The 14878-nt window shown below is 54.4% G+C and overlaps 1 protein-coding gene across 1 annotated transcript in view; it reads right to left on the bottom strand.

Annotated features, from left to right (window-relative positions):
* Nucleotides 1–3350: 3350 nt before the first annotated feature.
* The window catches only part of ITPR1 (inositol 1,4,5-trisphosphate receptor type 1), a 163560-nt gene continuing 152032 nt past the window's right edge, over nt 3351–14878 (bottom strand). The window contains exons 57-58 of the mRNA XM_059856856.1: nt 10234–10395; nt 3351–4699 (exon numbers count right to left, since the gene is read on the bottom strand). Of these exons, the coding sequence (XP_059712839.1) occupies nt 4610–4699; nt 10234–10395 (252 nt within the window). The 3' untranslated portion in view covers nt 3351–4609. The remainder of the gene's footprint in view (nt 4700–10233; nt 10396–14878) is intronic.

Here is a 14878-nt window from a genome sequence, read left to right as displayed (position 1 = left end):
CGAGTACTGGAAAGATATTTGTCACTGCAGATTCTGCTTGTCATATGCAGAGATGACATGCAGATCTCCCTCTGACAGATTGATAGTCATTCCGAGATGCATCCACCCACAAAAACCACAGACATGCTGCTTGACTCAAATCTTGACTTTAACCACAACTTTGTGATGCAAAACTGGTGGAGTTTTTGGTACTTTTTGTTAAAAATGAAATCTTTCTAGGGGTTTTCCAGCATCCTTGCTAGTTACTAAAAACAAACCAACATCAGCCTACTGGATGGGACAGCTCAGTTTACTCGTGGGTGGTTTTGACATTCAGCTCATTAACATGTTTAGTCTGAAAGAATGTTGGAAAGGTAGTAAATAAAAAATTGGATGGAGAAATACAGCATCTCTCCAGAAGTTACTCCTTATGTCGCAGTGACAATGCCAGTTTCACTTAGAAGGAATATTTGTCCTGATTTTACTCCAAATACCCACAGCTCGTCCTGAACGAGCTCAAAGCCTGGTCAGCGTGTTTGTAGAAGTAAATGCACCGTGCTGAGTGTAAAGGTTACACTCTGTGCTGGCCGGGGCCCGGAAGTTCTCAGCTTGGCACGGAACTTCCAGCGTGGCGTGGGAGAACCTGGGCACGCTGGCCCACAGCCAGGGAGTCTCCCAGGGAAACGGAGCCTCGCCAGTCCCTCAGCAGGAGCTTGTGTCCCCAGGGGAGGAAGGCACTTGACATGGAACTGGCTGTTCTGGCACAGGGTGGCCGGCACCTCCTGTGCACTGCTGCCACAAGCTCTGGGATGGCCCCGATGGAGCAGGGATGTTGGACCAGGTGATCCCTTCCCACCTGACCCATTCTGGGATCGGATGTGTGCCTGGAATTGCAGCCTGGGGGTCTGCAGAGCACAGAGAACACACATGGCAGTGTCTTCAGCTGCTTACGTTTGAAACGGGAAAGGGAAAGTACTCCAAATAAGTTTCTCTTGTTCGGAAACACAATGGGCAATTTAAAACCCCTATTAGGCATGTGTGTAGGAGCATTTCCCATCCGGGGAGACCAGGGGGATTGCTACCGAGCTGTATTATGACTTCCCTGATATCAATCAAGCCCCCATTATGTAACGAGGTCTCCATCACGCGCGCCCCAGCGCGAGGCCCCGCCGCGAGCACCGAGGCTGCAATCCCGGCTCCTTTGTCCTGCCCTCTGCCAATTTGCTGCAAAATTGAGGATGAGGCTTGAATTTGCCATTGTGGCAGTGCTGGGGCCGTGGCTCTGCTTTCAGAGCAGTTATTTGCATTGCCTTGATTAGCATGTCACCTGCTTCATTAGTGGAGAAAAGGCTCCTCCACACACTCAGCCAGTCATGCAAATTGAGGAATGCACGGAGATCCTTCCCCTCTAGGACTTTCCATTATTAGCAAAATTGGTAGATTTGGTTTGTTCCTTCCTCTTCAGAAGGTCACTTTTGATTTCCACCTCCAAACAGAAGTTCTTATTTAAGAGACAAAGTAATCGTGGTCCCAAACTTTTAAAATCCAGCAATCCTGCTTAAGGAAACCTGATGCCAAAGGAAAACCCAGGTGTGTGCAGGGCAGGTGGAACCTCCCTGGTTTCAATCTAATCCTTAAACCAACAGCCATCTCTCTGTCACCCAATCATTAATTTTACTGGATGTCAGTGATGTGTTTTTAGAGCCAAAAAGCTCCCTTCCGTGCAGGACCTAAACTTAATTACAGATGCCTTTCTCAAGTTTTGCAGGATTTTTTTCACTTGAGAGTCCAATAATTGTGAATAAAGCTTTTTGTGATGTCAGAGATACTCAGCTTTTGTGGAAAAGAGTACCCCAAATGGGGAAATTAAACAGATCCCTGACACAGCTTTTCTCTGAGATCAGAAGTTGCCATGGGGCACCATATCTCAGCCCAGAATGGGAAAGTCCTGACACAGATTTGACCTCGGAAGCTGCAGGGACAGAACCACCACCAGCCCCAGCAGGGTTTTCACCATTCCCTGTCTCTGCTGGCACAGCCATCATGGGCAGAGGAGTTCAGCCAGAAAGAAAAATTTAAAAAGGCTTAGAAAACCCAAGAAGAAAAAAGGAAAAATGTGATGGTCATGCATGAAATGTCACTGCAGAAATGAATCTGCAGACAGGAATGACCTGTACGTGGGCTGAGGGGAGGAACAGAGTCACTTTCCTCTGCTGACCAGCTGACACAGCCTCTGCTCAGGCTGGGGACACAGTGTGAGCCACCCCTGGAACCACCCACCTGCCCTGCACAACTGCATCCCCACTGCCGGGGTGGTGGCTGTGCTCTGCTCCTCTTGCTGCAGCTGCACCCGAGGGAGAGAACCTCCCTTTTTGCATCTCCCCACAGCTCCTGGGAAGGCAGAGCCGCAGTGAGAGGCCCGGGTTCCACCCCGCTGGTGTCACACGGATCACAGAGCAGAGCAGGGCTGTGCCCGTGCCGAGGCACTCGCTGCTTCTGCCTTTTTAAGGTAAAGATGAAGCAACAGCTCCCATCCTCAGGGGTGCCCTCTCAGGCTGTGCTCAGCCGCCTCCCTCTCACCTGACTGGCAGAGGCTCCGGGAAGCCTGACAAATTTGTGTGTCTGCTTATCCCTGGATGGCAGGAGGGGAAGGAGTGAGTCAGGTACGTGTCTCTGCTGCTCAGGGAAAACGAAATCCTGCTCCTCCACCGCGCCGCGCCGGCGGCAGCCGCAGCGCCGCGCTCCCTCTGCACACACCTTGCTGCAGAGGGGAAGACAGATTTGCCAGGAGATATATATGGAAATGCATGTGATTAAGGAGTCACAATCTCACCGATAAATCTGGCTGGGAGACTGCTGGTCAGGCTGCCCTCCTTCCTCCTCCCCCTCGGGTGCCCTCCTGCTGAGCTTTCCTGATGACCTGAGCTAGGGGCACCCACCCACCTCAGACAGGTTGTGCACTTACCAGATTAAAGATGATTAATTGTACCAGGTAGTTCCTGCTACATCTTAATCAAATACACATAATCAGCAATGCTCCTCTGCACACGATACTTGGTGCTGGAGGGGTTTTGAACTCTCACATGCTCCAATGACAGCCACAAACCTAAACTATCCATGGGGAGAGTGTGAAGTATCCCAGCCCGGAGTGACCCTAGGTGAAGTTCCCTGGGTGCCAGTGCCTCTCACTGCTGGAAGAGGGACATGCTCTGGTTTTAAAAAAATCAGCCTCTGGCCCTGTGGGCACTGGGAAAAGCCTCATCCTTACCTGCCAGGCCCCTGTGACACCGCATCCCAGGACACCTCTGTGTGTGACAGAACTCCCACACACCACCTTGGAGGGGACACAAACCACCAGCAGCCTCTGACCATAGAGTATTTTGCATCATTTATTTAAATACCTATATTTATGCATTTACAAATTTTCATAGCTCTTTCTGTAGCTTTTTTTCTTTTTTTTTCTTTTGTAGACAGTATTGCAGAGAAGTCAGCTTCTGTAAAATGAGGTCCATGTATAAAACTATGCAGCGGATTGGAGGAAAAAAACCAACCAAACAACAACCCAACAAGTTTCCTTTCACACTCTGGAGAATCAGAAACCAAAGAAAGTGACCAAATGAAAGGGGGCAGGGAGAGGAAGGGGTGGGACAGAGCAGCCTCAAACCAGTGGCTCTCACACAAGCATTACACACATCAGTGCTCAGCTACAGGACACGTTTCAGTCGGTGCAGTGCCTGTTTGCTAAAGCTTTAGCAGGCACGTAGGTCTCTAATGAAAAAATAGAAGGAGAGGATCCTACACACTGAGAATGCAAAGCCTGGACAGCCTCGGCTTGGTCCTGGGAGACTGCACCGACTTGCCAGCAGTGCATCCTCATTCCAAACTTCATTTTGCATAAAAAGTTCCCTTTAAGAAATCTTAGCATTTAAAAAACCCGGTGTCTGAGCTCTTCTAGCTTCAGTACTCTAAAGAAATCTCTTGAAAAATACCTCCTGCTTTCCTCACTCGGAAGCTTCAAAATAATGTTTTGCTTTAATCGATACCAATTGAACAGCTCACGGAGTCCCAGCATCATCCCTGGGAGGAAGAGGCAACAAATATGGCATTGCAAGATATTTACACACATGGTACAAAAATGTCCAAGGGTATGAAAAAATCACCAGTTACACAATTTTGCAGCAGCCTCATTTACACCTGTAATTTTATACCATTTATTACATTGTACTAACACACCAGATCCAAAGATGTGCACTCCCTTAGGACATTCAGGAGTTCCAAATATATTGTGATTGCATAATTCATATTGCACAATTGTATAAAAACATAAATACTAGCTATTCTATTCTTTTTTTTTTAAATACAAAATACATGTCACATAGTCAAATAATCTTTTCAAGTGCAATTCAGGTGCTCTCTTAAGTCCTTCCAAGGAAAAGGCAATTTTGATAGTTTTGGCACAAAGTTTAACCTCTGTCCCGTGCCAACAGTTCTAATCACAATCCACGCGCCCCCAGCTTGATAAGAGTAGCAGTCATATACATCTAAGTATAAAACCAGGGTATTTACAGGATGCACAGAAGGTTCAGGGAGCAGCCTCCGGGCTGGGGTTGTTCGGGGTGACCCTCCCAGCTCAGGCTGGTTGCTGCTGCAGGTTCACATTCATGGGTGGGGGGTGTCCAAGGAGACCGATGCGCTGCTTCTGCTTCCTCTGCTCTGTCATCTGGAAAATTAACAAGTTTGCTCATTAGGCCCTGGCGCTTCCTGTGCGTCAGCTCGCCCAAGGGCCTGTTGTGCTTGGCGCTTGCTGCGGAGAGCCCGGGCTACAGCCAGCGCCTGCTCCTGGGGCAGGGGGGACTCCAGCCCCAGCATGGCCACGAGTGTCTGTGTGCCCAGACACTGCTGTGCCAGGGACAGCCCGGCAGAGCCCGGACACTGCTGTGCCAGGGACAGCCCAGCAGAGCCCGCACACTGCTGTGCCAGGGACAGCCCAGCAGAGCCCGCACACTGCTGTGCCAGGGACAGCCCAGCAGAGCCCGGACACTGCTGTGCCAGGGACAGCCCAGCAGAGCTTGGACACTGCTGTGCCAGGGACAGCCCGGCAGAGCTTGGACACTGCTGTGCCAGGGACAGCCTGGCAGAGCCCAGACACTGCTGTGCCAGGGACAGCCCAGCACTGGCAGAGCTCGGACACTGCTGTGCCAGGGACAGCCCGGCAGAGCTCGGACACTGCTGTGCCAGGGACAGCCCAGCAGAGCTCGGACACTGCTGTGCCAGGGACAGCCCAGCAGAGCCTGCACACTGCTGTGCCAGGGACAGCCCAGCAGAGCCCACACACTGCTGTGCCAGGGACAGCCCGGCAGAGCCCGCACACTGCTGTGCCAGGGACAGCCCGGCAGAGCCCGGACACTGCTGTGCCAGGGACAGCCCGGCAGAGCTTGGACACTGCTGTGCCAGGGACAGCCCAGCAGAGCCTGCACACTGCTGTGCCAGGGACAGCCCAGCAGAGCCTGCACACTGCTGTGCCAGGGACAGCCCAGCAGAGCCTGCACACTGCTGTGCCAGGGACAGCCCAGCAGAGCCCGGACACTGCTGTGCCAGGGACAGCCCGGCAGAGCCCAGACACTGCTGTGCCAGGGACAGCCCAGCAGAGCCCGGACACTGCTGTGCCAGGGACAGCCCAGCAGAGCCCGCACACTGCTGTGCCAGGGACAGCCCGGCAGAGCCCGGACACTGCTGTGCCAGGGACAGCCCAGCAGAGCCCGGACACTGCTGTGCCAGGGACAGCCCAGCACTGGCAGAGCCCGGACACTGCTGTGCCAGGGACAGCCCAGCAGAGCCCGGACACTGCTGTGCCAGGGACAGCCCGGCAGAGCTCAGACACTGCTGTGCCAGGGACAGCCCGGCAGAGCCCGGACACTGCTGTGCCAGGGACAGCCCAGCAGAGCTCAGACACTGCTGTGCCAGGGACAGCCCGGCAGAGCCCGGACACTGCTGTGCCAGGGACAGCCCGGCAGAGCTCAGACACTGCTGTGCCAGGGACAGCCCGGCAGAGCCTGCACACTGCTGTGCCAGGGACAGCCCGGCAGAGCTCAGACACTGCTGTGCCAGGGACAGCCTGGCAGAGCTTGGACACTGCTGTGCCAGGGACAGCCCGGCAGAGCCCGGCAGACAGCAGCAATAGGAGCGGGGAGCAGCCTGCAGAAACCTCCCCTGTCAGGAATTCTCTGTAACCCGTCCAGCAGAGGGGGCGGAAAAAGGGGCGAGCCCTGCAGTCAGGCTGGGAATACCCTTGCCTTTGCTGGAAAACACTGAGCACGCCCCGCTCTCATCCCGAGTGAGCCAAGAGCCCTCCCCATCTGCCAAGGCAGGACTTAACCACCTCACTGCCACACGCCCCAAACCTCGGCGTTCCCCATCTGCTTCCCAGTTGTTAAATAACGATCTCCCAAGCAGTGAACCGTGAACGGGAAATGGATCACTGGTATTACTGATACTGAGAAATGGCCACAATCCAGTGGCTCCACTCTGCTTTTTAAAGCTTCAGGAGGTTTCTGACAAGTTACATAAGCCATCTAAGGAATGACTCTGGCTGGGCAGGGTCTCAGGAGCGAGCAGCTGGATCCCACAGCTGGACCCCACAGCTCCGCCACGCTGTGGCTGCAGAGGAGCCACAACATGGGATGGCTCACAGGGAACACCAGGACAGCCTCATCCCTGCCCCCCTGAGGGAACCTGGGCTCCCCCAAGAGCCCCCACACCCTCAGGGCTCAGCCTCACCATGGCACATGATCCACACTCCCATCTGCTCGGGCTGCTCCTTCCAGCTACAGCCACCATTTAACTTCTCCAGTTTTTGCTGTTTAATGACAAATGCCAGCCAATATCCCTGCTTGTGGCAGCAACCCCAGAGAAGGGAGGTGGTGTGTACATGTTTTGTTCATTTGTAACACACTTGGGATCACAGAATTGGTAAAGTTGGAAAAGACCTCCAAGATCAAATCCAACAGTCACCCCAGCCCCACCACCATGGTCACCAGTAAACCACTGGAGTGTGTCTGTTTAAAACCCCAGTTTCAGTGCTGATGGAGCTTCCCAGCTGGGGCAGGGTATCCTGGTGGCCAGCCAGTGGCTGACCTCAGGTCTGGAGCTCTCTGTGGGGAATGGGATTGCTCCAGATGGGCAGCACTGGACAGCCTCTGCAAGGTTCCTCTGCTGCACACCCCACAGCTCACCGTGTGCCCAGTGGCACTCCCTTAACCACCAGGAAACACCATCCTTCCTCTGGAAACCATAATTAACCTTGACCTCAGCCCAGCATCTTGCTCACTGGCTGGCCCAAGGGGAGGCAGAGCTGCTGTTTTCCCTTTCCCAAGGGCTGACTGCAGCCTCCCGAGGCCAGGGCACACAAAAAGCTTCTAATGCTCCACAGGGAATGGGAGCAGGAGGAGAGGGGTTGTCCCAGAGCTCCCTGAGCACACACACAACCCACCCCCTGCTGAACCCGAATGTTAAACTGCTGCTATGATAACCTACAAATGGAAATGCAGAGGGGCCACAAGGACTTGGCTTAAAAATGCCCCTTGATGTTAATTATCTTCGCTGAGCAAACTGAGAGTCACAATTTCACACTGCCAATAAAATGTTTCAGAGGACTCATGGAATAAAAATGGAAAGAAAGAGGAATAAAGAAAAGGGACTGTAGGAGATATGTTTCAGGCTGGGTAGAAAAGGCATGGGGCACCCTGGTGCAGGTGTTTGTAGAAGATGTGGCTTTTTAAAAAGGGAAGAATAAAGCAACCAACCATAAATAAGAGGGAGAAATGCAATTTTAGTGTCAATGCAGAACATATTAATCCTGCACTATGCTTAATGCTGTGTGGAGGGCACAGGGCTGCAGGAGGGAGCAACTTACTGCCATCACATTTACTGCAGAGTGAATCTCCTGCAAAAGCTTTCCAGTGACAGCACACCTGGGCTAACAGGCCATAAAAGCCAGGCACAGCAAAACCCCAGGGAGCTGCCAGGCCTGGAATTGTGCTGACAGGACCCAAACACTGCCCAGGGGGCCCGGGGTTCAGCTGAGCCAGGCTGGGCTCCCAGATAACGCCTGGGCCTGACAGAGGCAGCCTGGCTCCAAAGGTTGTGGTGAGCTGGAGTCACCTCCAGGAACAGGGCACCAGCTGGGCCAGGAGCAGGATCCCCACTGGACATGGCACCTGCCTGTACCCTGTCACCCTGAGTCACACCTGGAGCCCAGGGGGGCTGTCCCCAGCCCCAGGAGCGATGCTCAAACTCTGGGGAGGATTTCTGGCTGATTACATCTAATCCCCTGCTGCTGCAGACAATTATGGTGTAATCTTTTCACACAGAATTAAAGTGATCAGGATTTTAATGGCTCTTGGTGCACTTTGGGGAAGGAGGCGGGCTGGAACTCGGCTTCTAATAATTAAAGTCTCCAGCAACCTAACAAGCTTGAAGAGCAAATGAATGAGAGGTTTTCCCTTTATTTAATTACAAGAAAATAAATACAAATAAAAATTCCCTGAGTTAGTTCCTTTCCTGGAGACAGTTCCTGATCAGGAGGAGGGATATACTGGCTTTGTCACATAATTGGAGCATCCTGCATCTTCAGCAGGGCTCTCAATAATGGTACTTAGGGGAATTCCTAAAAGCTATCACCACACTAATGAAGCTGGTTTCCTCTCTTGCTTTTACAGTCAAATAGCTCTCTAAAAGCTAAACCCTTCATTCTTATTTTCACAAAGAGCAAGGAGAGGTTTTAGTGCTTGGTCAGCCAAGAGGGCTGCGAGCTTCAGAAAGAAGAAATGTGTCGTGAGGCTGTGGCCGTGGGGAGGCTCCTGTGCCTGCAGAGCACTTGGAGAGAGAGCCTTCAGCAGGGACACAGCACACACGGGGCAGGGTCATTGCTTCCAGGCAAAACAGCCAAACCACTGCCCGGCAAGAATTAAAGCCCAGACAAAAGAGCAACTGCCTCTGCCCTCCATCCTCAGAACAAGTGGAGCAAGGGGCTCTGTGGCACCGAGCCTGAGAACTAATTACAGCCCGGGGCAGCGAGGCTGTCAGCTCCCAGTCCCCATTAATCCCTTCCTTGCCTCCACAGGGTGCTCGGGACAGGGCCCAGCTGCAGCCCCAGTGATCAGAAGGCAGGAGCTGATCTCAGGCAGTGCTGCCAGGGCTCCTGACAGAGGAGTGGTCCATGGAGACACCCAGCCAGCCCAGCAGAGCTGGGCAGCAGGGATGGCACTGGAGCTGGGAGAGGAACTGACCCAGAGCTGCTGGGCCACTCCTGCCCCGGGCAGCTCCATGCACCACCCAGGTGCAAGTCAGCAATTAATCTTAGCCAGTGCCAATACCTACATCAATTCACTAATTGAACCATCTGGCTCAGGTTATTAATGCACAGAGATAAGCAGCCACCACAAACAGCTCCTGCCAGCACAGGCAGCAGTGCTTTCCCTGCTCCCTCCAGTTAGGCTGGAATCCCCAGGGACAGCACCAGCTGAAGCTCTGCTGCCTCTGTCCTTCACAAAGCCATGGCTGGGGCTGGGCTGGGCACCAGCCCCACGACAACCTCCAGCCCAGCCAAGGCAGAAGCCAACCAGCTCTGCAGAGAAGCTGCTGCACCAGAAAAGCCCTGTGAGGTCTGTGGAGCACTGGCTGGTTCGCAGCAGCAGCGTGTGGTGCAGTGCAAACCCTCCTGGGATGTGTGAGCTGCAGGCTGGGGGTGGCAGCAGCCAAATCACATCTGCACAGCAGCACAGCCACAGCACACAGGGACCAGCACCACCAGTAACCACTCGAGTGCTTCTCCAGTTTCTCGGTGGGTTTTGAGGTGCACAGGGTGACACAGCCCTGGTGTCAGTGTCACACCCTCTGGCTGACAGGATCGCGCTCAGCTCTTGGGGTTAAAACCCCAAACAACAACAACAACACACACAGGCTCCCTGCCCCAGCCAGGACTGATTCAAGTGAACTCTGGTGACTTTTTTAACACATCTTTTCCCTTCCTGATGTGGCCACTCTGGAACTCGCCTATTGGGCCAGCACCAGGCAGGTCAGCTGGAGCATGGGGCTCTGGAGGGACATCTGGTTTGTCACTGCTTTCCTACCCATGAGTCACTCTGGGGAGGCTCTCCCTGGGGTCTGGAGAAGCCGTGGAGCTGCAGAACCCCAACTGCAGGAGGGGCTGGCAGGAGCCTGTGCTGCCCATCACAGGGTGTGCCCGCTCCTTACCTGATCCTTGAGCTCTGAGAGCTGCCCAGAGAGGTTGGTCACGAGCTTCATGGTGGACTCCAACTTCTCCTGCAGGTTCCTCAGCTCGTTCTGCTCTCCCTCCGAGTCGCTGCTGACCAGGGACATGGCCCTCATCCGGGGGAACCAGTCCAGGTTTCTCTCCTGAGGATCACACAGCAGGGCACAATTAGCCTTTGCCACCTGAAAACCTGCCCCCAGAGCACAGCACAGACAGCTCCACAGCCACGGGACATTCCTCGATGCAGCAGCTCTGCACTTATCTGCACTTATCTGCATTTGCATCTCACTGGAAAGTCTGCAAAGTGCCAGCCCGAGGCACTGCTGGGAATTGGGGCTGCTCAGTTCGGGTTTCCTCCCCAGCTACTCACTGTCCCCAGCCCTTGCTCCCTCACATACACCTCAGCATAAATGCACAACCACTGGACAATAAACCAGCCCAGATTTCACGTCTGGACAAGCATTTCCCAGTGCTAGAAATCTGCTGCCATCTTACAATCTTTTAATTTGTGTTTGAGGAAGATTTTCTGCTTTTTTTGGTCAAGCAAAGCTTGGCTGTGCTCTCTGATAAAAGAAACCAAGTACTGGAAATTCTTCCATAGCTGAAATACTTCCTTTTTAATTAAAAAGAGAATCCTGTCTGGTTCAGGCTACAGTGAGGGACAGATACATTGCAGTGTGCTGCCTGTAGAGTTTTCCCTCAGCCATACAAAGTCTCTCATAGTCCATGTTTAAGTCACAGGCAGGAATGTCACTGGACACAGGAATGTCACTGACACACACTCAGTCTGAGGAGCCTGTAGAGTCACACAGGCACTCGTGTACTCGCCAGAGATGTTAAAAATAAAGGCAGGAGCGGAACAGAAAGCCACAGAAGAGGAGGAGGGGTGCACCCCACGTCCTGACACCTTACACTTCAACATCAAACTGGTTTCCCATCCAGTCTGGTTCTCCTCCCACGCGGGAGATATGCTCTGAAATGGAAGCTGAACTGGGGCTGGCTGAGGTAAGGTGTGTGTGCTCTCACAGGTGACACAGCTGGGGAGCCCTGGACACAGCAGGCACGCTGAAGGGTGACTGCATTAACACCAAGGGATGCTGATAATCAAAAATCAATCAACACTGCTGATTAACAGCAACCAAAGCTCACCACACTGGCTGGCCAGGCTCTTCTCTGGGCTCCCAGCTCGTTTTTGCAGCACTGCAAACTCCTGGCTTTTTGTCATTCCCTGCCTGAATCTCCGGCTCCAACCCCTTCCCTCCATGCTCCCCCTCATTCCCAGGAGCATCCATCCTGCTTAATCAGGGCTGTGCACCTCTACAGAGAGCTCCAGTCACATCCTCTCTGCAATTCAGATGCGATGCCAAGACTCATCAGCTTAAATTAGCTGCTTCTGATGTGCCTGGAGTTTCCTTTTGCCAGGATGAGAAGGCAGAAAGCAGAAAGCAGGCCCTTTCCCATGCAGGCACCACAGCATTCCCACGTGATGCAGAGCTGCCAGGAAGGCTGTTTGCTCCTGATCTCTGTTTACAGGGCAGATGGTTTCTGCTAATAAAAGGGAAAAAAAAAATCTATGTACAAAAAAAAAATACGCTTTTACCAAGACAAGTGCCAAAATATTTTGGACTGTAGGGAACGCCAGTCCCACAATTAAGGTTTAATAGTAGGAACTGGCAGCACTGCACTGTGTTCTTCCTGCTGTAGTGAAAGCCTCATTAGGGAGAAGGGGGCAGCTCAACATTTGTGCTCAGGTCCAGCATCTCCCACCCAGGGAAAACCAACAACACCAACTGCACTTCCCCCTGTTCCTCCAGGGAAGAAAGAAGGGCAGAGGACGAGGAAAATCAGACTAAAATGCAGTTTATATTTGTGGGATTGCCTGGACCCTCAGGCCCATGTCCTGAGGTTTCTAGGTAGACACAGGAGCCCTGAAGCTCCTGCCTGCCCCTTTCTTGCTCCAGAAATATTTTCCTTGTTCCCAAAAACATTTCTAAGGCCATCCCCAGAGCATTCCCAGGCCCCATCCTTGAGAAGGATGAAAGGGGTGAGGGAAGCACCAACTTTCCCTACCTGCAGTGCTTCATAACAAATACCCCAAGCACTTTCCAACATTGCTCTGCAATTTAAGCCAGCGCTGCAGCTGCTGCAGAGGCTGTGACTTGATCCTTCCAGGCCCAGAAGGTGAAATCAAACAGCACCCACAGCTTCTGCAGCCTGCTCAGAGCTTCCAAACTCACTGGGTTTCTGAAAGCCCCAGCCCTCAAAGTCAGTAAATCCTGGCTCTGATTTGAACCAAACCAACAAAGCACCTCTAGTTCTCATGTCAGGGTTGAAAGATGGAAACCAAACCATGCTTCACGTGAACTCCAGAGGCTGAGGCAGGGGAAAACTGAGGACAAGGAGACACAGCCCTGTGGGTGTCTGAACTGGCAGTGCCCTGTGGCACTGACCCACCGGGAAAGGGTTAAGGGGCACCTGGAATTCCCTGTGCAGGGACAGCCTCAGGGAAGGACCTGGCCATCCCCTGCCACCCCGACTGGGCTGCACTGATCTGCCTCCCACTCCCACAGCTGGTTAGCACCACCCAAACCCAGCATTTATCTGGACACGTCCAACTGCCACCCAGTGAGAAACAGGGGGTGTCCACCCAAACAGGCTGGGAAAGCACGGGGAGAGAGGGGCAGATAAATCCCCAGGATGCAGCAGTGCAGGCAGCAGGCAATGCTGCCTGGCCCAGGCTGGGGCTGCCACTCTCCAGAGAGGACAGAAGGAAGCTGCCAGCACTGCAGGACACAGCTCTGCCTTCTGCACACACTCCTCATGCTGGATTTCCCTGGAAACCTTGAGCCTGTTCTTCAGCCTCCCCCAGCCCCGCAGAGAGGAGCTGGATGTGACCAGGCTGCTGACACACAGCCTGTCCCTGTCCCTGCTGGGAGTGTGGGGGTGTTTGCTTTCAAATAAATAAATATTTAAGCAGAGCCAGCACCAACAGAACGGAGCAGGAATGCTGAAAGGTCAGGGGATGGTGATCCTGCTGGGCCAGCCTGGCTCCCAGCACGGCCACTCAGGGGTCAATAAAAGATTTATATCTCCATGATCCAGTTTCTGCTGAACTTCAGCTCAGCCCTGGGGTGCCTTTAAAGATACGGCCTCATGTCCATCTTGGGGCTTTGGAAGGGTTTCAGAGGCACTGAGTGAGCCTGGGGAGGGGAGGCTGCCTGAGCTCCTGTGCAGCTGCTGGCACCCACAGACCGATGATGCCCTCTGCTCCCCGTTCCCAGGATCCTGGGCTACACTCTGCTCCTCACCCCAGCATCCTGGGCTACACTCTGCTCCTCATCCCAGCATCCTGGGCTACACTCTGCTCCTCATCCCAGCATCCTGGGCTACACTCTGCTCCTCATCCCAGCATCCTGGGCTACACTCTGCTCCTCACCCCAGGATCCTGGGCTACACTCTGCTCCTCATCCCAGCATCCTGGGCTACACTCTGCTCCTCATCCCAGGATCCCGGGCTACACTCTGCTCCTCACCCCAGCATCCTGGGCTACACTCTGCTCCTCATCCCAGCATCCTGGGCTACACTCTGCTCCTCATCCCAAGATCCTGGGGTGCCCTCAGCTCCCTGTTCCCAGGATCCTGGGGTGCCCTCAGCTCTCTGTTCCCAGGATCCCGGGGTGCTCTCAGCTCCCTGTTCCCAGGATCCCGGGGTGCCCTCAGCTCCCCGTTCCCAGGATCCTGGGGTGCTCCCAGCTCCCCGTTCCCAGGATCCTGGGGTGTTCCCAGCTCCCCGTTCCCAGGATCTCGGGGTGCCCTCAGCTCTCCATTCCCAGGATCCCGGGGTGCCCTCAGCTCTCCATTCCCAGGATCCCGGGGTGCCCTCAGCTCCCCATTCCCAGGATCCCGGGGTGCCCTCAGCTCCCTGTTCCCAGGATCCCGGGGTGCCCTCAGCTCCCCATTCCCAGGATCCCGGGGTGCCCTCAGCTCCCCATTCCCAGGATCCCGGGGTGCCCTCAGCTCTCTGTTCCCAGGATCCCGGGGTGCCCTCAGCTCCCTGTTCCCAGGATCCTGGGGTGCCCTCAGCTCCCCATTCCCAGGATCCTGGGGTGCCCTCAGCTCTCCATTCCCAGGATCCCGGGGTGCCCTCAGCTCCCCATCCCAGGATCCCGGGGTGCCCTCAGCTCTCCATTCCCAGGATCCCGGGGTGCCCTCAGCTCCCTGTTCCCAGGATCCCGGGGTGCCCTCAGCTCTCTGTTCCCAGCACAGGCCCAGCCCCGGTGCTGCAGCAGCCGGAGCCAGCGCAGCCACTGCCGGAAGCTGGCTGACCACAGGGGCTGCGTTTCGGGTTGCAGCTCTTTTCTAGGTAAAGTTGGAAAAGTCCCTGTTGCGAGCCCGCAGCAGCAGCGAGTGCCACACACGGCTGGGGGTGCTGCCATGCCCCTGGGAAGGCAGAGGAAGCGCTGCTGTGTGCTGCCATTCATTCTGAGAAGCGCCGGCTCCTCCGGCTTCTGTCGAAGAGCTGGTTCTGAGAAAGGCTGAGAGGTGACCTCAGCACGGGCTGTGCCAGGAGAGGCATCAGCCCTGCTCCTCCTGGGCAAGGGATGGCAGCTGATGGCAGGGAGTGGCG

Source organism: Haemorhous mexicanus, chromosome 11 (genome assembly GCF_027477595.1).
Source record: "Haemorhous mexicanus isolate bHaeMex1 chromosome 11, bHaeMex1.pri, whole genome shotgun sequence".
Classification (NCBI taxonomy): Eukaryota; Metazoa; Chordata; class Aves; order Passeriformes; family Fringillidae; genus Haemorhous; species Haemorhous mexicanus.
The sequence above is the reverse complement of the archived record's forward strand: the minus strand, read 5'-3'. Positions and strand labels throughout refer to the sequence as shown.